Raw genomic sequence first — 24,626 nt, 5'->3', positions numbered from 1 at the left:
GCATTACTTCGGAGCCCTTTATTGAAATTTTTCCATGCAGTTCTACAAAGTTGTGCAATTCGGCATGACACTACGTAAAGTCTTCCGCGATTTCCTGTGCGCTCTTTAAGCGCTTCTACGAGTCTCTGATCGGCTCCTATCAGCCCCCAAAAACCTTCCTTGGGTCCCTATAGCCCCCCAAGGGCCCCTATAGCTGCCAGGCCCCCCCGTACCCACCAATAGCCCCCCGCGCTCCGCCTTTTCTATCCCAGTGTCCTCTCTCGGCCGCCGTCGGGGCGGCGCGCGCCGCGCCGTATCACGAGGCTGCGCAAGAGGCGTGGCCTTCCTCATCCGGGACCCTGCGGCAGGAAAAGGGGCGTGGCCAGCCGGGGCGCGCCCGCCCAATCCTCGCGTCGGGTGAGGCGGGCAGGGAGGGGGGCGGGCGGTGGCGGGAGGAGACAGCCAATGAGAGCACGGCGCCGGGCGGTGCCGACCAATGGGAGAGCGTGGGGGGCGGGGCCCCGCGCGCGCAGGGAGGGGGCGGCGGGTGGCAGCGGCCGCGGCCGCCATCTTGTCGCGGAGGAGCCGAGCGGAGCGGGCGGGACCCGGCGGCGGGGCCTGGACAGCGACATTGGTGCGGGGCCGGCGGCGAGCCCGGGGGTGCTCGGGGGCTGCTCCGGTCTGCAGGGGAGCGGGGAGGTGGCCCCGGGTCCGGCCAGTGCGGCCCCGCCTTGCGGGATCCAGCACCGGGCCTGAGGGGGCTGGGGGGGAGCCGTGAGGGGGAACCGCCCCCCCCACAGCGGGATCCTCAGGATGGGGAGCGCGGGGGGAACCGCGACCCCCGCTCGGGGAGCCCCGGGGATGGGGAACCTCCCTGGGTGGGACCCCCGGGGATGGGGAACCTCCCCCGGTTAATGGAGAACCCCGCAAGGGAGGCCCCGAGGGCGGGACCGGCCCGGGATGGGACCCCCGGGACCCGCCCGGGGCTGGGAGCGCTCTCAGGGGCGGGGGCGGTGCCGTGCCTGGCTCTGAGGGTGCTGGTGCGCTTTGATGTCCCTCAGTGCCACCTCGCTATCCCCAAGTGTCCCTCCCCACCCTTCTGTGTGTCCGTCCATCTCTGCGTGTCGCTCTGTCCGTCCCCGGTGTCACCGGGGCGGTGACGGCCAATGGGACAGCGCGGGGGAGCTGTCGCACCTGGTGGCTCCGCCCGTGACCCCATTCACCTGGTGTGTCACCGTCTGTGCCACCTGGTGTCACCCTCCGTGTCCCCGCTGTCACCTGGTGTCACCCTGCATCACCCTCTCCATCCCTGCTGTCCCTCGTTGCCATCTCCGGTGTCACCTGGTGTCACCTCCAGCATCATCCCCTGCCCCCGGTGTCACCTCTCGTCACTTTATGTGTCGCTGTGTCCTGTTCAGTGCCACCCTGTGTGTCACCCCCTGCAGCTGGTGACCTCAGGTGGCCACATTTGTCACCTCTTGTCCCCAGCATCGCCCCGTGTCTCTTTCAGTGTCCCCACTGTCCCCAGCACTGTCCCCGTGTGACCCTGCCTGGCTTCTGTCCCTGTCCCTAAATGTCCGGCTGACCCCTGGCTGTCCCCAAATGTCCAGTTCCCTGCTGTCCCTGTCCCTGGATGTCCCCAGATGTGCCCTGACCCCATCCTTGTCCCCAGATGTCCCCAGCTGTCCAGCTGCCCTCTCCCCACGGATGTCCCTACTCTCTCTTTGTCCCCAGATGTCCCCGTGTGTCCCCTGACCTGTCCTTGTCTCCAGGTGTCCTCTGTCTGTTCCTGTCCCCTGCCTGTCCCTATATCCAGATGTCCCCTGATGTCCCCAACTGTCCCCAGCTGTCCCTGACTGTCCCTGTCGCCATATATCCTCTGAATATCCCTGTCCCCAGATGTCTCCAGGTGTCCCTGATGTCCCTGTCCCCTCACTGTCCATGTCCCCATATGTCCCTGATTGTCTTCTCACTGTCCCCAGCTGTCCCTGATGTCCCTGACTGTCCCCAACTGTTCCCAGCTGTCCCTCACTGTCCCCTCATGTCCACAGCTGTCCCTGATGTCCCTGTCCCCAGCTTTCCCTGATGTCCCTCCCTGTCCCCAGCTGTCCCCTGACTGTCCCCTCGCTGTCCCCAGATGTCCCTCACTGTCCCTGATGTCCCAGCTGTCCCTGATGTCCCTGTCCCCAGCTTTCCCTGATGTCCCTCCCTGTCCCCAGCTGTCCCCTGACTGTCCCCTCGCTGTCCCCAGCTGTCCCTCACTGTCCCTGATGTCCTTGTCCCTGTCCCCGATGTCCCCAATGTTCCCTCACTGTCCCTGTCTCCAGCTGTCCCAGCTGTCCCCTCACTGTCCCCTCGCTGTCCCCAGATGTCCAGCTCCCCGCTGTCGAAGAAGCGCCGCGTCTCTGGGTCAGAGCCACCGACGGGCTCCAGCCGTGCCCCTGCCCCCGCCGTGTCCCCGAGCGTCACCCCCGCCAACGTGAGTGCCACCAACCCCCGAGTGACACCAACCCCTCACTGCCACCTCCTGAGTGACACTGCCCCCTCTGAGTGACACTGCCCTGCCTGAGTGCCACCACCCCCCCACGAGTGACACTGCCACCTCCCGAGTGCCACCAACCCCTCCTGAGTGCCACCAACCCGCCCTGAGTGCCACTGTCCAATCCTGAGTGCCACCACCCTGCCGTGAGTGCCACCAACCTCCCTTGAGTGCCACCAACCTCTCTGAGTGCCACCAACCCTCCTGAGTGCCACCGTCCCCTCCTGAGTGCCACCAACCCGCCCTGAGTGCCACTGTCCAATCCTGAGTGCCACCAACCTCTCTGAGTGCCACCAACCTCTCTGAGTGCCACTGTGCCCTCCTGAGTGCCACCAACCCCTCTGAGTGTCACCAATCCCTCAGGGACCCTGAGCCACCCTCAGGGTCTTTGTCACCCTCTGGGGAGCCCCCGGTGTCATTGTCACCTCAGTGGTGCTCAGAGCAACTGCTGGGGGCGTGGTGTCACCTGGTGTCACCTGTGGGTCTTGGGGTTGTCCCTTGATGTCCCCTTGCTCTGCTCAGGGTCATTTAATGTCCCTCTTTGTCCTGGGGGTGACATTTGTCCCCAGTGTCCCCCCCACCATGGGCAGCGTCACCTACAGGTCTTGTGGGTGGCACGTGTCCCTCAGTGTCCCTTCAGTCCCCTCAGGGTCACTCTGTTACAATGCTTTGGTGACAATTGCTGTCCTTTGCTGTCCCTCTCTTTGTCCTGGGGATGGCATTTGTCCCCAATGTCCCCTCAGCAACGAGCAGGGTCACCCACAAAGTGTCGCCTGCCCAACTGTTGTCACCATGGTGTGACACCACCCTGCCATCCCTTGGGGGTCCTGCTCTCTGTCCCAGGGTGTCACAGCACCCATTGTCACCTTCAGTGTCCCTGTGGTGACACGGCTGTCCCCATGGTGACACCACTGTGGTGACACCTCTGTCCCCTCTGTCCCCTGGTAGCATCTCTGTCCCCATGGTGGCACTGCTGTCCCCTCTGTCCCTCTGGTGACACCGCTGTCCCTTTGGTGACACTGCTGTCCCCTCTGTACCCTGGTGGCATCTCTGTCCCTGTGGTGACACTGCTGTCCCCATGGTGACACTGCAGTCTCTGTGGTGACACCGCTGTCCCCTCTGTCCCCAGGGAATGGCGAAGAACGGGGCCGAGGCCGAGATCGATGAGGGGCTCTACTCCCGCCAGCTGTGAGTGAGGGGGACATTTGGGGACATTTTGAGGTCCCCAAGGGGGGGTTTGGGGTCCCCAAGGAGGATTTGGGGTCCCCACGGACTTGGGGGGCTCCCTATGGAGTGGTGGGGTCCCCAGAGTTTGGGGTTTTCTCATGGATTTGAGGTTCCTCATGGATTTGAGGTTTGCCCATAGATTGGGGTTTGCCTTGTGAGTTTTGAGGTTCCCATGGATTTAGGGTTTTGCCATGGATTTAAGGTTCCTTATGGATTTGGGGTTTCCCCGTGGATTTGAGGTTTTTCCATAGTTTGGGATTTTTTATGAGTACAGAAGATTAAGCAGAACACACTTGAGTTGAGAGGCGTTCCTCCAACCTTGACAAATTTCCCATATGAACTCTGAGTTTCCATGGAGCTTTTTGGGTTCCCATTGAGTTCTTTGGGTTCCCATTGAAATTTTTGGGTTCCCATTGAGATTTCTGGGTTCCCATTGAGTTCTTTGGGTTCCCATTGAAATTTTTGGCATCCCACTGAGATTTTTGGGTTCCCGTTGAGTTCTGAGTTCCCATGGATGTTTTTGGGTTCCCATTGAGATTTCTGGGTTCCTGTTGAGTTCTTTGGGATCCCATTGAGTTTTTTGGGTTCCCATTGAGTTCTGTGGGATCCCACTGAGATTTTTGGGTTCCCATTGAGATTTCTGGATTCTCATTGAGTTCTTTGGGTTCCCATTGAAATTTTTGGGATCCCGCTGAGATTTTTGGGTTCCTGTTGAGTTCTTTGGGATCCCATTGAGTTCTTTGGGATCCCATTGAGATTTTTGGGTTCCTGTTGAGTTCTTTGGCATCCCACTGAGTTCTTAGGGATCCCATTGGAGATTTTTGGGTTCCTGTTGATTTCTTTGGCATCCCACTGAGTTCTTAGGGATCCCATTGGAGATTTTTGAGTTCCTGTTGAGTTCTTTGGGATCCCATTGAGTTCTTTGGGATCCCATTGAGATTTTTGGGTTCCCATTGAGCTCAGCGTTCCCATGGAATTTTTTGGGGTTCCCTTTGACATTTTTGGGGTTTTTCCCCCCCAGGTACGTGCTGGGCCACGAGGCCATGAAGCGCATGCAGACCTCCAACGTGCTGGTGTCGGGGCTGCGGGGCCTGGGCGTGGAGGTGGCCAAGAACCTGGTGCTGGGGGGGGTCAAATCTGTCACCCTGCACGACCCCCACCCCGCAGCCTGGGCCGACCTGGCCTCCCAGGTGGGTCCCTGTGGGGTTTTTGGGGTTTTTTGGGGTTTTTTAGCTTAAATTGTTGTTAATTGCTGGGTTTGGGTGGTGGAGTTTCTTCTGGGTGCGAGGGGATTTTGGAGGGAGGGTGGTTTTGGGGGATTTGGGCGAGTTTGGGGTGTTTGGGTGCAGTTTGGGGTGGTTTTAGGGTGTTTTGGAGGTGTTCGGGGTTGGTTTTGGGGGTGTTGGGAGTGTGTTGTGAGGATTTTGGGATGTTTTGGGGATGTTTGGGGATGTTTTTGGCGTTGTTTTTGGGGATGATTTGGGGTTGTTTTGGGAATGTTTTTGGGGTTGCTTTGGGGATGTTTTCAGGATGTTTTTGGGATTGTTTTGGGGTTGGTTTTGGGGTTTCTGACCCTCATTGCCCCCCAGTTCTACCTGGGGGAGGAGGATTTGGGGTGTTTGGGGGATGTTTTGAGGATGTTCTGGGGATGTTCTTGGGGATGTTTTTGGGGTCATTTTGGAGATGCTTTTTGGGGGTGTTTGGGGATGTTTTTGGGATTATTTTGGGGATGTTTTTGAGGTGTTTTTGGGGTCGTTCAGAGGTTCCTGACCCTGGTTCCCCCTGGTTTACCTGCGGGAGGAGGACGTGGAGTTTTCTGAGGGTGTTTTTGGGGTTGTTTTAGGAATTGTTTTGGGGATGTTTCTGGGATTGTTTTGGGGATGTTCTTGGGGATATTTCTGGGGTTGTTTTGGGGATGTTTTTGGGGCTGTTTTGGGGTTCCTGACCCCCCGTTCCCCCCCAGTTCTACCTGCGGGAGGAGGACGTGAGGTGTTTGGTGGATGGTTTTGGGGATGTTTTGGGGGATTTTTTGGGGATGTTCTTGGGGATATTTCTGGGGCTGTTTTGGTGTTGTTTTTGGGGTTATTTTGGGGATGTTTTTGCGGATGTTTTGGGGTTCCTGACCCCCCGTTCCCCCCAGTTCTACCTGCGGGAGGAGGACGTGGGGCGCAGCCGGGCCGAGGCGACGCTGCCGCGCTTGGCCGAGCTCAACTCGTACGTGGCCGTGAGCAGCACCCGGGAGCCGCTGTCCAAGGAGCTGCTGGGCACATTCCAGGTAACCCAGCACAGCTGTGCCCACCTGGGCACAGGATAACCCCCTCAGACAGGTGTGCCCCCTCAGATAGGTGTGCCCACTTGGGCACAGGGATAACCCTCAGGTGTGCCCCCTCAGACAGGTGTGCCCACCTGGACACAGGTGTAACCCTCCCAGACAGGTGTACCCATATGGGGACTGGTGTGTCCCCTCAGACATGCCCACTTGTGCACAGGTGTAACCCTCAGACAGGTGTGCCCACGTGGGCACAGGTGTAACCCTCAGACAGGTGTGCCCACCTGGGCACAGGTGTAATTATCAGACAGGTGTGCCCACCTGGGCACAGGGATAACCCTCAGGTGTGCCCCCTCAGACAGGTGTGCCCACCTGGACACAGGTGTAACCCTCAGACAGGTGTGCCCACCTGGGCACAGGTGTAATTATCAGACAGGTGTGCCCACCTGGGCACAGGGGTAACCCTCAGGTGTGCCCCCTCAGACAGGTGTGCCCACCTGGACACAGGTGTAACCCTCCCAGACAGGTGTACCCATATGGGGACTGGTGTGTCCCCTCAGACATGCCCACTTGTGCACAGGTGTAACCCTCAGACAGGTGTGCCCACGTGGGCACAGGTGTAACCCTCAGACAGGTGTGCCCACCTGGGCACAGGTGTAATTATCAGACAGGTGTGCCACTCATGGGGCAGGTGGCCTAGGTGAGCAAAGTGAATACCCAGCTGGGTGCCCAGGTGAGTGCCCAGGTGTGCGCCCGGGTGGGTGCCCAGGTGAATACCCAGATTAGTGCCCAGGTGAATAGCCAGGTGAGTGCCTAGGTGAATAGCCACGTGGGTGCCCGGGAGGGTGCCCAGGTGAGTGCCTAGGTCAATACCCAGGTTAGTACCCAGGTCAGTGCCCAGCTGGGGGCCCAGGTCAATACCCAGGTTAGTGCCCAGGTGAGCACCCAGGTTTCTGCCCAGATGAATACCCAGATGAATACCTGGCTGGGTGCCCAGCTGTGTGCCCAGGTGAGTGCCCAGTGCCTGTCCCACAGGTGGTGGTGCTGACCAACTCCCCGCTGGAGGAGCAGCTCTGGGTGGGCGATTTCTGCCACAGCCACGGCATCAAACTGGTGGTGGCCGATACGCGTGGGCTCTTCGGGTGAGGGGCACCCCCAAACTGGGGCATTTTGGGGTCCCTTTTGGGGTGGGTCCATTATGGGGTGGGTCCTTTTAGGGTAGGTCTTTTCTGGGGAGTCCCTTTTGGGGTAGGTCCTGTTTAGGGTGGGTCCTTTTGGGGGGAATTTTGGGGTGGATCCCTTTTGAGGTGGGTCTTTTCTGGGGGGTCCTTTTTGGGGTGGATCTCTTTTAGAGTGGGATTTTTGGTGTTCATCTCTTTTGGGGTGGGTCTTTTTTGGGAAGGGTCCTTTTGGGATGAGTCCCTTTTGGGATGTGTCCTTTTGGGGCAGGTCTCTTTTGGGGTGGGATTTTTGGTGTGCATCTCCTTTTGGGGTGGATCCCTTTTGGGGTGGATCGCTTTTGGGATGGGTCTTTTCTGGGGGGGTCCCTTTTGGGGTCCCTTTTAGGGTGGATCCCTTTTGGGGTGGGTCCTTTTTGGGGTGGATCTCTTTTGGTTTAGGTCCCTGTTAGGGTGGGTCCCTTTTGGGATGGATCCCTTTTGGGGTGGGTCTCTTGGGGTGGGATTTTTGGTGTGCATCTCTTTTGGGGTGGGTCCCTTTTGGGCAGGGTCCGTTTTAGGGGGGGAATTTTGGGGTGGGTCCCTTTTGGGGTGGGATTTTTAGAAGCTTCCTTTTTAGAGAGGGGATTTTATGGTGGATCACTTTTGGGGTGGGATTTTTAGGAGATTCTTTTCTGGGGTGGGATTTTTGAGGTGGGAATTTTCGAGTAGATCCCTTTTGGGATGGGATTTTTAGGGGAGCTCTTTTTTGTGGTGGAAGATTTTAGGGCATTCCTTTCTGGGGTGGGATTTTTGAGGTGGGGATTTTAGGGTGGGGATTTTAGGATGGATCTCTTTTAGGGGGGATTTTTAGGAGATTTTTTTTTAGGATGGGATTTTAGGGTGGGATTTTAGGCTGGATCCCTTTTTGGGTTCAGCACTGACCCCCCTTCTCTCACAGGCAGCTGTTCTGTGACTTTGGGGACGACATGGTGGTGACAGACCCCAACGGGGAGCAGCCCCTCAGTGCCATGGTGTCCATGGTCACCAAGGTACGGGGAGGGGACACCTCGGGGTGTCCCCAGGGGGGTTTTGGGGTGTCCTGGTCCCCTCAGCACCCCCTGTGTCCCCTCATGGTGCCCCGTGTCCCCAGGGCTGTCCTGGGAAGGTTCCTGGGTGTCCCTGTGTCCTCTTACACCGTTCTGTGTCCCCAGGGCTGTCCTGGGGAGGTGACCTGCCTGGACGAGGCGCGTCACGGCTTCGAGACGGGCGACTTTGTCACCTTCACGGAGGTGGAGGGGATGGAGGAGCTGAACCGCTGTGGGCCCGTGGAGATCCGAGTGCTGGGTGAGCCCTGCCTTGGTGGTCTCCTCACCTGAGGGGTCCTTTTGGGGTCTCTGAGGCACCTGGGGGTCCTTTTTGGGGTCTCTGAGGTACCTGAGGGTACTTCTTGGGGACTCTGAGGTACCTGAAGTTCTTTATGGGGTCCCTGAGGCACCTGAGACTGTTCTTAGGGGATCTCTGAGGTACATTGGGGTTCTTTATGGGGTCTCTGAGGTACCTGGGGCCCTTTTTGGGATCTCTGAGGCACCTGGGGGTGTCCTTAGGGAGTCTCTGAGGCACCTGGGGTCCTTTTTGGGGTCTCTGAGGTACCTGGGCCGGTTCTGGGGGGGGTCTCTGAGACACCTGGGGCCATTTTTGGGGTGCCCCATACACCTGGGTCCCTTTCTTGGGGTGCCCCACACAGCTGGGCCCGTTTTTGGGGCACCCCAGTGACACCCCCGTGTCCCCAGGGCCGTACACATTCAGCATCGGGGACACCAGCGGCTACGGGGACTACGTGCGGGGTGGCATCGTCACCCAGGTCAAGATGCCCAAGCACATCCACTTTGTGAGTGGCACTGGGAGCACTGGGAGGGACTGGGGGGCACTGGGAGCACTGGGGGGCACTGGGAGGGACTGGGGAGCACTGGGAGGGACTGGGAGGGATTGGGGGCTGGTGGGTTATACTGGGCTATACTGGGTTGTAGTGGCTTGTACTGGGTTATACTGGTGTGTACTGGGTTATACTGGGCTATACTGGATTATAGTGGGTGGTATTGGGTTATGTTGGATTATACTGGGCTATATGGGTTTATACTGGGCTATATGGGTTTATACTGGGCTGTGCCGGTTTATTCTGGGTTATACTTGTCTATAATTGGTTATACTGGATTATACTGGGTTATATTGGTTTATATTGAGTTATGCTGGTTTATACTGGGTTATATTTAGCTCTACTGGGTTGTACTGGATCTTACTGGGCTATATGGGTTTATACTGGGCTATGCTGGTTTATGCTGGGTTATACTTGGCTGTACTGGGTTATACTAGGCTGTATTGGGTTATGCTGGATTGTACTGGGTTATACTGGGACATATTGGGGTATACTGGGTTATACTGGTTGCTGCTGGGTTGTACTGGATTGTACTGGGCGGTATTGGGTGATACTGGATTATACTGGGCTATATGGGTTTATACTGGGTTATGCTGGTTTATACAGGGTTATCCTCAGCTATACTGGATTATACTGGGCTATATGGGTTTATATTGGGTTATGCTGGTTTTTATTGGGTTGTGCTGGGCTATAGGTGTGTATATTGAGCTGTACTGGTTTATACTGGTTTACACTGGGCTATTCCCCCAGAAACTGTTGTGGGACGTGCTGCCAGAGTACTGGGCTGTTCTGGGTTATACTGGGCTATACTGGGTTATGCTGGGCTCTACTGGTTTACACTGGGCTATACTGGTTTATACTGGTTTACACTGGGTTGTTCCCCCAGAAACGGTTGCGGGACGCGCTGGCCGAGCCCGAGATGATGGTGACGGATTTCGGCAAGGCCGAGAGGCCCTCGATGCTGCACTGGGCGTGGCAGGGCCTGCACCGCTTCCTGCAGCAGCACGGCCGCGCCCCGCGGCCCCGCCACCAGGTGGGGACACTGCGGGGACACCAGGGTGTGGGGACACTGGGGACATGGAGGCTACCATGATCTGCCCCAACACAACGTCCCTGGGGCCCTGTCACTGGTGGCACTGAGGACACTGGCCTCATGGAGGCCACCATGTTCTGTCCCAACACAATGTCCTTGGGGTTCTGGTGACATTTGGGACACTGAGGGTGTTGGGGATATGGAGACCACCATGACCTGCCTCATCACAATGTCCCTGGGGCCCTGTCACCAGCTGGTGACATTTGGGACACTGAGGGTGTTGGGGGACAAGAGGTCACCATGATCTGCCGCATCATGGCCACCTCCAGGTGGTGACACTGGGGACAATGAGGGTGTTTGGGATATGGAGGCCACCATGACCTGCCCCATCATGGCCACCTCCAGGTGGTGACACTGGGGACATTGAGGGTGTTGGGGACACAGAGGCCATCCTGATCTGTCCCAATGTAATATTACTGGGGTTGTGGTGACACTAGGGACATTGAGGGTGTTTGGGACATTGAGGACACCATGATCTGCCCCAACACAATGTCCCTGGGGACATTGAGGGGGTTGGGGACCTGGAGGTCACTGTGACCTGCCCCATCATGACCCGCCCCCAGGGCCCTGTCACCAGCTGGTGACACTGGGGACATTGAGAGTGTTTGGGACATGGAGGTCACCAAGGCTCCACCAGAATTTGGGGACATCAGAGGGGTTGGGGGTGGTTGGGGCTTGGAGGGACATTGGGGACATGGAGCCACTGTGTCCTGCACCCACAGGGACCCCCACCATGGTCCCCCTATCTCTTGGGGACATTGGTGACATCATTTAGGGGTGTCACAGGCTATGGAGCGACCTTTGGGGACACTGAGGCCACGGAGGCCACCAAGCCCTGCTCATGGGCCATCCCCAGCACTGTCCCCAGCACCGTGTCCCCGTCCTTGTCCCCGGCAGGGTGACGCGGCCGAGGTGGTGGCCCTGACCAAGGAGGTGGCGGCGGGGGCCGAGCTGGACGAGGAGCTGGTGCGGGAATTGGCGTTCCAGGCCACCGGGGACCTGGCCCCGGTCAACGCCTTCATCGGCGGCCTGGCCGCGCAGGAGGTCATGAAGGTACCGTGTCCCCGTGTCCCCAAGGCCGCCTGGGGCCGCTGTCCCTGTGTGTCACAGCTGGAGCCGCTCAGCTGGCCCTGCCTGGGGTACAAGACTCAGTGTTTGTGTCCCCTGTGTCCCTTGGGGTCACTGCGGCGTCCCTGAGGTGTTTGCTGGGGTTCCTCCGAGGTCACTGCCTTGTCCTTGTCCTGTCCCTGATGTGTCCCTCAGGGTCCTGAGGAACACATCAGGGGCAGGACAGGTCAGCCTGAGGTCATTGCCTTGTCCTTGTCCTGTCCCTGAGGTCTGTTCCTGTCCCTCTCTCTGCCATGTTTCCAAGTTCCTGTCCCTGCCATGTCCACCATGGTCCTAGCCCTGTCCCTGATGTGTCCCCTGGGATGTCTCCAATGTGTCTCCCAATGTCCTGTCCCTGATGTGTCCCTAGGATGTCCCTGATGTGTCTCTTGGGATGTCCCTGACATGTCCCCCAGGATGTCCCTGATCCATCCCCTGGGATGTCCCTGACGTGTCCCCCAGGATTTCCTTGTTCCTGGGCTGTCCCTCTCTCTGAGATGTCCTTGGGCTGTCCTTGTCCCTAACTATCCCTGACTGTCCTCGGCTGTCCCTGACGTGTCCCCAGGCTGTTCCTGATGTGTCCCCAGGCTGTCCCTGTCCCTAACTGTCTCCGTGCTATCCCTGACCGTCTCTAACTGTCCCTGTCCCCAGGCCGTGTCGGGGAAGTTCACGCCCATCACGCAGTGGCTTTACTTCGACGCGCTCGAGTGTCTGCCCGAGGAGAACCGCGACACGCTGCTCACCGAGGAGCAGTGCCGGCCGGTGAGGGGACACGGGGACACCTGGGGACACCTGAGGGGGACATAGGGACACCTGGGGACATGTAGGGGCTGGGGGATCCTGGGGGCTGGGGTCACTCCTGGGGGCTGAGGGGAACCGCGACACACTGCTCACCGAGGAGCAGCGCCGGCCGGTGAGGGACATGGGGACACCTGGGGGGCTGGGGGTGTCACCCCTGGATGGTGTCACTTTGAAGGGACATCGGTTGGAGGACGTTGCTTAGGGGATTCCCCATTGGTCACCCCGTTGGGGACAGCAGTGCACCATGGGGTCAAGGTGGCCACCCAGCACCCATGGGTGGTCATTCCATGAGGACACAGCCACGGCTGCTGTCACCCCTGAGTCCCCGTGGTGGCTCTGCAGCCCCGGGGGTGTCCCCTGGCAGGTGACACAGCCAGGTGACACCGGTGTCGCATCGTCCCCAGCGCAACAGCCGCTACGACGGGCAGATCGCCGTGTTCGGGGCCGACCTGCAGGCCAAGCTGGGTGCCCAGAAGTACTTTGTGGTCAGTGTCCCCAATGTCCCCAGTGTCCCCACCCGTGTCTTCCATCATCTATGAGTCTCTTGTGTTGTCATCTATTCCTCAAACATCACCAAATTTCCTTTCGTGATTTTACCAAGTGTCACCTTTCCCATGCCCATGTCTCCAGCCCTCCGGGCCACCTGAAGTGTCCCCATGTGTCCCTTTGGTGTCCCCCTGGTGTCCTCACACGTTTCCAGATAATTCCTTCAAGTCATCTGCATGTCCTCAATGTCCCTTGTGTCCCCAACTCTGTTCAAGTGTCCCAAAGTGTCCCCTCACCCCTATTCTTTTCCCACCATGTGTCCCCAACCTTGTGGGCCACCTCGTGCTCTGTCCCCACATGTCCCCAACCCCATGGGCCACCTCCTGCTATGTCCCCACGTGTCCCCAACCCTGTGGGCCACCTCATGCTGTGTCCCCACATGTCCCCAACCCCACTGGCCACCTCGTGCTCTGTCCCCACGTGTCCCCAACCCCATGGGCCACGTCCTGTTGTGTCCCCACATGTCCCCAGCCCTGTGGGCCACCCCGTGCTCTGTCCCCACGTGTCCCCACATGTCCCTGCAGGTGGGGGCAGGGGCCATCGGCTGCGAGCTGCTCAAGAACTTTGCCATGGTGGGCCTGGGCTGCGGCCCCGAGGGCAGCGTCACCGTCACCGACATGGACACCATCGAGAAGTCCAACCTCAACCGCCAGTTCCTCTTCCGGCCGTGGGACGTCACGGTGAGGGCTGGGAGTGACCCAAGGGTTGGCCAACGTTGGGTTGGCTGCAGGAAGTGGGGAGGGAGGAGTTGAGGGGACAATGAGGGGCAGAGTTTGGGGGGTCTGGAGGGGCAGGACCAGTGGGGGTTGATGATGCCATTGAGTTGGCCAAGGGCAATGGTTGAGTTCCGTGCTCAACGTCAAGGATTGAGTTTCGTGCTCCATGTCAGCGGTTCAGTGTCATGCTCAACCTCAACACTTACGTTTCTAGGTCAATGTTAATGGTTGAGTTTCTTGGCCAAAATCAGCAGCTGAGTTTTGTGCTCAACATCAACAGTTGAATTTCTTGGCCAATGTCACCATTAGAGTTTCTTGGCCAACATCAACAGTTGAGTTTCTTGGCCAATGTCACCATTAGAGTTTCTTGGCCAACATCAATGATTGAGTTTTGTGGTCAATGCCAACAATTGAGTTTCTGAGCTGTGTCGATGCATTAGGAAAGGGGCGTGGCCCACCAGGGCGTGTCCCGAGGGGCGTGGCTCACCTCCCCGCTGTCCCCACCCACAGAAGCTGAAGTCGGAGCGGGCGGCGGCGGCGGCGCGGGAGATGAACCCGGCGCTGCGCGTCAGCAGCCGCACCGACCGCGTGGGCCCCGACACCGAGCGCGTCTACGACGACGACTTCTTCGAGGGGCTGGACGGCGTGGCCAACGCGCTGGACAACGTGGACGCGCGTGAGCGCGGGGGGCTGGGGGACACGGAGACCTCGGGGGGTGCTGGAGAGACCCTTGGGGGGCTATGGGGACCCTTGGGGGGTCCCCCTTCGGGGACTGTGGGGAGCTGTGGGGATCCTTGGGGATCTGTATGGTACTTTGGCGGGCTATGGGGACCCTTGGAAGGCTGAGGGACTATTGGGGGACTATGGGGGTCTTTGGGGAGCTGGAGAGACCCTTGGGGGGCTATGGGGAGCCTTGGGGAGCTTTGGGACCCTTGGGGGACTATGGGGATCCTTAGGAGGCTGTGGGGACCCTTGGGGGGCTGTGGGGATCGTTGGGGGCTATGGGGGTCCCCCTTGGGGGGCTAAGGGGGGCTATGGGGACCTTTGGGGCCTGGATGGAGCCTTGGGGGGCTGGATGGAGTCTTGGGGGGCTATGGGGAGCCTTGGGTGGCTATGGGGACACTTGAGGGTCCCTCTTGGGGGGCTATGGGAACCCTTGGGGAGCTATGGGGACCCTTGGGGGGGTTATGGGGACCTTTGGGATACTGGAGGGACACTTGGGGGGCTGTGGAGACTCTTGGGGGCTACAGGGACTCTTGTGGGGCTATGGAGACCCTTGGAGGGCTGCTCCATAGCTCCTACTTGTGCCCCATATCTGAGGGTTCCCCACAGCCCCAGGAGGGACCCCCATATCAGAAGGTGCCCCATATTTGGGGGTCCCTCATACCTGGGTCCCCCACATTCCCGGGGCTGCCCCATAACTGCCCCACATCCCCAGGCAGGGCTGTACATAGACTGATGCTGTATTTACTGTAAGGTCCCCTATATCCCCTGGTCATACCCCATATTTAGGGGTTCCTACAGCCCTTTGGGGTGCCCCGCACCCCCTGGGCTGCCCCATAACTGCCCCCCACACCCCCGGGCAGGGCTGTACATGGACCGGCGCTGCGTTTATTACCGGAAGCCGCTGCTGGAGTCGGGCACGTTGGGCACCAAGGGCAACGTGCAGGTGGTGATCCCGTTCCTGAGCGAGTCCTACAGCTCCAGCCAGGACCCCCCCGAGAAGGCCATTCCCATCTGCACCCTCAAGAACTTCCCCAACGCCATCGAGCACACGCTGCAGGTGCGTCCAGGTGTGCCCACGGCTCTGGGGGGCACCTGGGGGGGGCCCATGTGGGTTTTTTTGGGGGGGTTTCAGATGGTTGGGTGGTGTTTGAGGGGTCCTGGAGAGCACAGGGAGCATCCCAGACTCTGGGTTCCGTGGTTTGGGGGGTTCTGGGTTTGAGGTTGTGGTTTGGGGTGTCTTGGATACTAGAGTTGTTGTTTTGGGGGCTGTGGACACTGGGTTCTGTGGATTTTTGGGGTCCTGGGTTGTGTTTTGGGGGCTCTGAACACTTGGGCTGTGGTTTAGGGGGTGTCCTGAACACTGGGGTCCCATTTTGGGGTATCCCAGACTCTGTATTCCCTGATTTTGGGGGTCCTGGACACTGAAGTGCTCATTTTGGGGGGTCCTGGACATCAGGATTCTGGTTTTGAGGGGTCCTGGACACTGGGGTTCTGTTTTGGGGGATCCCAGACACACAGTTTCCTGGTTTGGACCCCGAGGTTCTGTGTCTGGGGGTGTGGACACTGCACTCCTTGTTTTTGGGGGGGTCTAGACACCAGAGTCCCTGTTTTTTGGGGGTCCTGGGTTTTGTTTTGGGGGGTCCTGGACACTTGAGTCCCCATTTTGGGGGGGTTTGGACACCGGGTTCTGCTTTTGGGGTGTCCTGGGCACTGCACTCCCTGTTTCAGGGTGCCCTGGACACTGCAGTCCCCATTTTGTGGGTTCCTGGGCACTGCATTCCCTGTTTTGGGGTGTCCTGGGCACTGCTGTCCCCGTTTTGGGGTGCCCCCGGTGCCAGGACCCCCCAGTGACCCTCTCTTGTCACAGTGGGCGCGTGATGAGTTCGAGGGGCTCTTCAAGCAGCCGGCCGAGAACGTGAACCAGTACCTGATGTGAGTGTGGGGGGCACCCCAAATCCCAATGGATCCCCCCCCCAAATCCCACAGGAATCCCCCAGGGACCCTAAATTCCTGGAGTGGACTCTGTGCCTCATTAAGACCCCCCCTTAACTCTCTACTCCTTTTCCCTGGGGACCCCAAATTCACCTTTTTGGGATTTCTGTAATTCCCTGCACCCCTTTTTCCTGGTGACCCCAAATTCCTGGAGGAGACTCTTCACCCCCATAATCCCCTGAACCCCCATAACTCCCTGTACCACCATAACCCCCTGAACCCCCTTTTCCCCCAGGGACCCCAAGTTCCTGGAGCAAATCCCTTCACATGTTTGGGACCCCCATGACCCCACTAACCCTCTGTAACCCCATAACTCCCTGCACCCCTTTTTCCCCCCAGGGACCCCAAGTTCCTGGAGCGCACCCTGTGCCTGGCAGGGACCCCTGTGACCCATTGTCACCCCCTGTGACCCATTGTCCCCCCCTGTGACCCATTGTCACCTCCTTTTCCCCTAGGGACCCCTGTGACCCATTGTTACCCCCTTTTCCCCCAGGGACCCCAAGTTCCTAGAGCGCATGCTCTGCCTGGCGGGCACCCCTGTGACCCGTTATCACTCCCTGTCACCCATTGTCACCCCCTGTGACACCCTGCACCCCCTTTTTCCCCCAGGGACCCCAAGTTCCTGGAGCAGACCCTGTGACCCATTGTCACCCCCTGCACCCCGTTTCTCCCACCAGGGACCCCAAGTTCCTGGAGCACACGCTCTGCCTGGCAGGCACCCCTGTGACCCCTTGTCACCCCATTTTCCCCCAGGGACCCCTGTGACCCATTGTCACCCCCTTTTTCCCCAGGGACCCCAAGTTCCTGGAGCGCACCCATTACCCCTGTACTCCCATAAAACCTGTGACCCTTCCTAACCCCCTGCACCCCCTTTTTCTCCCCAGGGACCCCAAGTTCCTGGAGCGCACCCATTACCCCTGTACTCCCATAAAACCTGTGACCCTTCCTAACCCCCTGCACCCCCTTTTTCTCCCCAGGGACCCCAAGTTCCTGGAGCACACGCTCCGCCTGGCGGGCACCGCTGTGACCCATTGTCATCCCCTGTACCCCCATTTCTCCCCCCAGGGACCCCAAGTTCCTGGAGTGGACCCTGTGCCTTGCAGGCACCGCTGTGACCCATTGTCACCCCCTGCACCCCTATTTCTCCCCCCAGGGACCCCAAGTTCCTGGAGCGCACCCTGTGACCCACTGTCACCCATTGTCACCCCGTTTTTCCCTCAGGGACCCCAAGTTCCTGGAGCGCACGCTGCGCCTGGCGGGCACCGCTGTGACCCACTGTCACCCATTGTCACCCCGTTTTTCCCTCAGGGACCCCAAGTTCCTGGAGCGCACGCTGCGCCTGGCGGGCACCGCTGTGACCCACTGTCACCCATTGTCACCCCGTTTTTCCCTCAGGGACCCCAAGTTCCTGGAGCGCACGCTGCGCCTGGCGGGCACCGCTGTGACCCACTGTCACCCATTGTCACCCCGTTTTTCCCTCAGGGACCCCAAGTTCCTGGAGCGCACGCTGCGCCTGGCGGGCACCGCTGTGACCCACTGTCACCCATTGTCACCCCGTTTTTCCCTCAGGGACCCCAAGTTCCTGGAGCGCACGCTGCGCCTGGCGGGCACCGCTGTGACCCACTGTCACCCATTGTCACCCCGTTTTTCCCTCAGGGACCCCAAGTTCCTGGAGCGCACGCTGCGCCTGGCGGGCACGCAGCCGCTGGAGGTGCTGGAGGCCGTGCAGCGCAGCCTGGTCAGCGACCGGCCCCACACCTGGCCCGACTGCGTGGCCTGGGCCTGCCGGCACTGGCACCGCCAGTACAGCAACAACATCCGCCAGCTGCTGCACAACTTCCCCCCGGGACAGGTGGGCACCTCATAATTAATTAATTACCTCATTAGCCCGGATTAGCGACGCTATTAATTCCGTTGGTTACCTTATTTACCCCCATTGCCTCATTTACCCCAAACGCATTTACCCCAACATCCGCCAGCTGCTGCACAACTTCCCCACCAGGACAGGTGGGAGAGCTTCATTAACTGATTATTTAATTATTTAATTAATTACTTTGTTAGCCCGGATTAATTGCCCCATTAGCCCTATAAGTTACCTCATTCACCCCCGTTGCTTCATTTACCCCAACCGCATTTACCCCAGTATCTGCTAGCTGCTGCACAACTTCTCCCAGGGACAGGTGGGCACCTCATAATTATCTCGTTAGCCTGATTAATTACCTTGTTAGCACTGATTAATTACCCTATTAGCCCTATAAGTTATCTCATTTACCCCCACTGCTTCATTTACCCCATCCAACATCCGTCAGCTGCTGCACAACTTCCCCCCTGGGACAAGTGGGCACCTCATAATTACCTCGTTAGCCTCATTAAGTACCTCGTTAGCCCGGATTAATCGCCCCGTTAGCCCTATAGTTACCTCCTTTACCCCCGTTGCTTTATTTACCCCTACCTTATTTACCACAATATCCGCCAGCTGCTGCACAACTTCTCCCTGGATAGGTGGGAGAGCTTCATTAACTTGTTATTTAATTAATTACCTCATTAGCCCGGATTAATGATGCTATTAATCCCATTAGTTACCTTATTTACCCCCATTGCTTCATTTACCCCAATATCTGGCAGCTGCTGCAGAACTTTCCCCCAGGAAAGGTGGGACTGCCATAATTAACGCATTAATTTAAATAATTACATTTTTAGCCCAGATTAATTACCCTGTTAACTCCATTAGTTATCTCATTTACCCCAGTCAATTACCTCATTTACCCCAACAGCCACCAGCTGCTGCACAAATTCCCCCCCAGGACAGGTGGGAGTGCCTTAATTAACTCATTAACCCGATTAATTACATTTTTAGCCCTAATTAACAATCACAATAACCTCATTAGTTACTTTATTTGCACCTATATCTGTCAGCTGCTGCACAACTTCCCCCTGAGACAGGTGGGAGTGCCTTCATTGCTTTATTAATTTAATCAATTACATCATTAGCTTTGATTAATTACCACATTAACCCTATTAGTTACCTTGTTAACCCTCATTGCTTCATTTATCCCAACACCTGCCAATTAATTACCTTGTTAACCCTATTAATTACTTCATTTACCCCAATATCTGCCAAGACAGGGAGCACCCCTTGATTAATCTGATTAATACATTGTTAACATAAACAATTGGCTCATTAACTCCAATTAATAGCTTATTAATCTCAATTAATGATCTCATTAACTCTGATTTCTCTCTCCCCTGCAGAAAACGAACTCGGGCACCCTGTTCTGGTCGGGGCCCAAGCGCTGCCCCCACCCACTCGTGTTCGACCCCGACAACGTGAGTGGGGTCACCTAGGGGGGGAGGGGACATCACCTGTGTCACCTGTGTCACCTGGGGAGGGGACATCACCTGGGGGGGGAGGGGACATCACCTGTGTCACCTGTGTCACCTGGGGAGGGGACATCACCTGGGGGGGGAGGGGACATCACCTGTGTCACCTGGGGAGGGGACATCACCTGGGGGGGGAGGGGACATCACCTGTGTCACCTGGGAGATGGGACATTGTCCGTGTCACCTGGGTCACCTGGGGTGGGGACCTCACCTGTGCCCCTCTGGGTCTCACCTGTGCCCTATGAGTGCCACTGCATCCCCTCTGAGTGCCACACTGTCACCTTGAGTTGTCACCTGTCACCTTGAGTTGCCACCTGTCACCTTTCAGTGGCACCTTTATCCCCTTTGGTGCTGCACTGCTACTTTAGGTGTCACCTACTCCCCGTGGGTGCCACCCTTGGCCCTCTGAGTGCCACCCGTGTCCCATGGGTGCCACTTCTGCCCTTCCGAGTGCCACCTGCTCCCTCTGGGTGCCTCCTGTGCCCCTCTTGAGTGCCATCTCTGCCCTTCTCAGTGCCACCTGCTCCCTGTGGGTGCCACCCTTGCCCCTCTGGGTGCCCCCTGTGAGTGCCACTTCTGCCCTTCTGAGTGCCACCTGCCCCTCGTGGGTTCTACCTCTGCTGTTCTGAGTGCCACCCGCCCCCCATGGGTGCCACTTCTACCCCGTGGAAACCACCTGTACCCCTCTGGGTGCCCCCTGTGCCCCCCGTGGATGCCACCCATGCCCCTCTGGGTGCCACCCATGCCCTGTGTCCCTCAGCCCCTGCACCTGGACTACGTGGTGGCGGCGGCGAACCTGTTTGCGCAGAGCTACGGCATCGCGGGCTCGCGGGACCGGGCGGCCGTGGCCGAGCTGGTGCGGCACGTGCGGGTGCCCCCGTTCGCGCCCAAGGCCGGCGTGCGCATCCACGTGTCCGACCAGGAGCTGCAGAGCGCCAGCGCCGCGCTGGGTACGGGATGGGGGGCACTGGGGGTACTGGGAGAGGGGCTGGGAGCACTGGGAGAACTGGGGGGCACTGGACCAGGAGCTGCAGAGCGCCAGCGCTGCACTGGATACGAGATGGGGGGGACTGGGGGCACTGGGAGAACTGGGAGAGGGGCTGGGGGAACTGGGACAGGAGCTGCAGAGTGCCAGTGCTGCCCTGGGTATGGCACAGAGGGATTGGGGCCACTGGGAGAACTGGGGGGCACTGGGAGAGGGGCTGAGGGCACTGGGGGGCACTGGGAGAACTGGGACAGGAGCTGCAGAGTGCCAGTACTGCCCTGGGTATGGGATGAGGGGCACTGGGGGGACTGGGAGAACTGGGAGAGGTGCTGGGGGCACTGGGGAGCTGCCAATGCCACATGGGGGGGCTTTGAATCCCACGTTGGGTGAGGGGCTGGGGGTCCCACGTGTGCCGTGGGGGTGCCAGGGGAGTCCCACACGTGCCATGGGGGTGCCATGGGGGTGCCAGAGGGGTCCCACGTGTGCCCCTCTGTCCCTCCCCACAGATGACGGGCGCCTGGAGGAGCTGAGGGCGTCGCTGCCCAGCCCCGCGGAGCTCCCGGGGTTCCGGATGTTCCCCATCGACTTTGAGAAGGTGGGTGCTGCCCCCCTGGGTGCTGCCCCCTCCCATGGGTGCCCCCCAGCCACCCCTGGGTGCCCCCAACCCACCCCTGGCTGTCCCCAGGACGATGACACCAATTTCCACATGGATTTCATCGTGGCCGCCTCCAACCTGCGGGCGGAGAACTACGACATCCCCCCGGCCGACCGCCACAAGGTGGGCACTGGGAGCACTGGGGGATACTGGGAGCACTGGGAAGGGGCTGGGGGATACTGGGGGACACTATGGGGGCACTGGGGGAGCACTGGGGAGGGGCTGGAGGATATTGGGGGCACTGGGAGCACTGGGGGAGCACTGGGGGGCTGCTAATGCCACATTGGATGAAGGTCTGGGGGGACCTATGGGGTTGTGGGGTATCAAGGGTGCTCTGGGGTTTTTATGGGGTTATTATGGGTGCTTTGGGGTATTCCAGGGGTTATTACGGGATGCTAGGGAGTTTTTATGGGTGCTGGGGGGGTGCTTTGGGGTATTTCAGGGGTTACTATGGGGATTTTATGGGTGCTTTGGGGTATTCCAAGGGTTATTATGGGGTGTTGTGGGGTGTTTATGGGTAGTGGGGGTCTGCTGAGGGTTTTTATGGGGTTATTATGGGTCCTGGGGGATGCTTTGGGGTGTTCCAGGGGTTATTATGGGGTGCTATGGGATTTTGATGGGGTTATTATGGGTGCTTTGGGGTATTCTAGGGGTTATTATGGGGTGCTATGGGGTTATTATGGGTGCTAGGGGTGTTCTGGGGAGTGTTATGGGGTGTTGTGGGGTTTTTATAGAGTTATTATGGATGCTGGGGGGTGCTTTGGGGTATTCCAGTGATTATTCTGCGATGTGTGGGGCACACACAAAGCCCTTATAGACCCCACAGTGGGGCTGTGGGGGTTCTGTGAACCCCTCACCCTGATTTTTGGGGCCATCCCCCAAACCCTAAATCCCTTTTTGGTTTTTTTTGTGTCTCTTCCCCAGAGCAAACTGATCGCAGGGAAGATCATCCCGGCCATCGCCACCACCACGGCGGCCGTGGTGGGCCTGGCGTGCCTGGAGCTCTTCAAGCTGGTGCAGGGGCACCGCCGGCTGAGCTCCTACAAAAACGCCTTCCTCAACCTGGCACTGCCCTTCGTGGGCTTCTCCGAGCCCCTCGCCTGCCCCCGCAACAAGGTGGGCACTGCCAGGGCCGGGGGCGAGGGCACGGGGGGTTTGGGGTGGCTGGGAGGTGCAGGGAGAGGGGTTTGGGGTCGCAGTGGGGCAGGGGGTGTGGGGAGAGGGGGTTTGGGGTCATAGTGGGGCTGGGGGTAACTCCCAGTGGGGATTTGGGGTTGCAGTGGGGCAGGGGGTCACTCCCAGGAGGGATTTGGGGTCGCAATGGGGCTGGGGTCACTCCGAGGGGATTTGGGGTCACAGTGGGGCAGGGGTCCCCCCTGGCTCTGACCGTCCCCACCGTGTCCCAGTACTACGAGGTGGAGTGGACGCTGTGGGACCGGTTCGAGGTGCAGGGGCTGCAGCCCGACGGGCAGGAGATGACCCTGCGCCAGTTCCTCGCCTACTTCAAGGTACTGGGAGCAACTGGGAGGGACTGGGAGGGGACAACTGAGGCACCCCGACCAAGAGGGGAGTGCTGGGAAACAGGGAAAGGTCAATCCTCTGTGGTGGCCCATGTCCCCAAGGGCACAGGGTTCCTGTGGTGGCCACCGTCCCCAGGGCCACATGGTTCTTGTGGTGGCCACCGTCCCCAAACCCTGCTAACCCCCATGGTGGCCGATGTCCCCAAGCCTCAGTGACCCCTGTGGTGGCTGATGTCCCCAAGTCCATGAAGTTCCTGTGGGTGCCACATGGTGACCAATGTCTCTAAGGTCATGGGTGCCCTGTGGCGGTTGATGTCCCCAAGGTTGCAGGGTTCCCATGGTGGCTGATGTCCCCAAGCCCCACTGACCCCCTTGGTGGCCAATGTCTCCAAGCCCCGCTGAGCCCTGTCCCCATGTCCCCACAGAAGGAGCACCGGCTGGAGATCACCATGCTGTCCCAGGGCGTGTCCATGCTCTACTCCTTCTTCATGCCGGCCGCCAAGCTGCGCGAGCGCCACGACCAACCGTAGGGACACTGGGGACACTGGGGGCATGGGGACACTGAGGATACTGGGGACACTGGGGGCATGGGTGGGATACAGGGCAGGGATAGGACAGCAGGGTTGGAGGGAGGGCACAGCCCATGGCAGGGACACATCCTGGGGACAAAAACATGGCCCTGTGGTGAGGTGACATGTCCCAGGGGTGGGGACAGGGTGTGGCTGTGTCCCCTCCCTGTGTGTGCCCTGGCACTCCCTTCCTGTCCCCAGAGGATGACCCGTGCCACACCTCCCTGGCATGTCCCTTTGTCACACTCCAATGACAGAGACCATGCCACGTGCTCTGACGCATCTCTGCCATGTCACCCCAGGATGACCCATGCCATGTGTCCCTGCCATGTCCCCCTATGTCCCCCTGTCCCCACAGGCTGATAGACACCGTGCCCCACATCCCTGCCATGTCCCCTGTCCCTGAAGGATGACAGAGGCCATGCCCCCTGTCCCTGCCATGTCCCCTGTCCCCACAGGATGACTGTGCCCCACGTCCCCTGTCCCTGAAGGATGACAGAGGTTGTGCCTCGTGTCCCTGCCATGTCCCCCACATCCCTTGTCCTTGCAGGATGACACAGACTGTACCCCCTATCCCCTGTCCCTGCAGGATGACAAACTCTACCCCCTGTCCCTGCCATGTCCCCCATGTCCCCTGTCCCCGCAGGATGACAGAGATCGTGACGCGGGTGTCCAAGAAGAAGCTGGGCCGCCACGTCAAGGCCCTGGTGTTCGAGCTGTGCTGCAACGACGACAGCGACGCCGACATCGAGGTGCCCTACGTGCGCTACACCATCCGCTAGGGGGCGCCAGGCCACGCCCCTCCGCCCGGCCACGCCCCCCGCACAGGCCACGCCCCATCACGCCCCGCCCCTCTCCCATAGTCGTTGTTGTGTCGGCCCCGCCCCCTGGGTGGGGGTGGGGTCTGGGGGCGGGGCAAGGGCCCCGCCCAATAAACATAGACCTTGGCAAAAAGGGGGCGTGTCTGAGTCACGTGGTGCTGGCACAGCCGCCATGTGACAGCGGTGACAACTGACCCTATGGTGGCACTGCCGTGGCTGGTATGTGACAGTGGTGACAAATGACTCCACAGTGCCACCAGCATGTCCAGCATGTGACAGTGGTGACGAATGACCCCATGGTGCCACTGGCAAAGCCTGCATGTGACAGCAGTGACCAATGAGCCCACAGTGCCACTGGCATGGCCAGCATGTGACAGTGGTGACAACTGACCCTATGGTGGCACAGCTGTGGCTGGCATGTGACAGCGATGACAAATGAGCCCATGGTGGCACTGGCATGGCCAGAATGTGATAACGGTGACAAACCATCCTGAGGGGATATTGGCCATGGTGGCACGGGCACAGCTGGCACCAGACACCGGTGACAAATGACCCTGTGGTGGCACCAGGGTGGCTTTATTGGGGGTGGGGACATGGGGAGACCCCC

At 59.2% G+C, this 24,626-nt stretch overlaps 1 protein-coding gene across 1 annotated transcript; it reads left to right on the top strand.

Annotated features, from left to right (window-relative positions):
* Window positions 1-528: 528 nt before the first annotated feature.
* Window positions 529-24,141, top strand: UBA1 (ubiquitin like modifier activating enzyme 1). Its single transcript, XM_054294582.1, has 26 exons — window positions 529-613; window positions 2,348-2,458; window positions 3,648-3,706; window positions 4,767-4,935; window positions 5,886-6,020; window positions 7,050-7,156; window positions 8,133-8,223; window positions 8,386-8,518; window positions 8,965-9,062; window positions 9,994-10,140; window positions 11,098-11,253; window positions 11,959-12,069; window positions 12,513-12,593; window positions 13,179-13,334; window positions 13,881-14,046; window positions 14,957-15,153; window positions 15,964-16,028; window positions 17,745-17,940; window positions 19,341-19,415; window positions 20,230-20,419; window positions 20,961-21,049; window positions 21,140-21,232; window positions 22,034-22,225; window positions 22,516-22,617; window positions 23,055-23,155; window positions 23,845-24,141. The coding sequence occupies exons 2-26, from the start codon at window positions 2,348-2,350 to the stop codon at window positions 23,978-23,980; spliced, it is 3,156 nt and encodes a 1,051-aa protein (XP_054150557.1). The 5' UTR covers window positions 529-613; the 3' UTR covers window positions 23,981-24,141.
* Window positions 24,142-24,626: the final 485 nt, after the last annotated feature.

The sequence above is a fragment of the Melozone crissalis genome, unplaced genomic scaffold (assembly GCF_028551555.1).
Source record: "Melozone crissalis strain CALT ecotype California unplaced genomic scaffold, PUWL_Pcris_2 ptg000266l_1, whole genome shotgun sequence".
In the NCBI taxonomy this organism is placed as follows: domain Eukaryota; kingdom Metazoa; phylum Chordata; class Aves; order Passeriformes; family Passerellidae; genus Melozone; species Melozone crissalis.
The sequence above is the reverse complement of the archived record's forward strand: the minus strand, read 5'-3'. Positions and strand labels throughout refer to the sequence as shown.

Coding starts and splice junctions, on each gene's coding strand:
- UBA1 (XM_054294582.1), top strand. CDS start 2,348: ATGTCCAGCTCCCCGCTGTCGAAGAAGCGCCGCGTCTCTGGGTCAGAG. Junction 4,936..5,885: donor GGGCCGACCTGGCCTCCCAG/GTGGGTCCCTGT, acceptor CGTTCCCCCCAG/TTCTACCTGCGGGAGGAGGA. Junction 21,050..21,139: donor TCCCCATCGACTTTGAGAAG/GTGGGTGCTGCC, acceptor GGCTGTCCCCAG/GACGATGACACCAATTTCCA.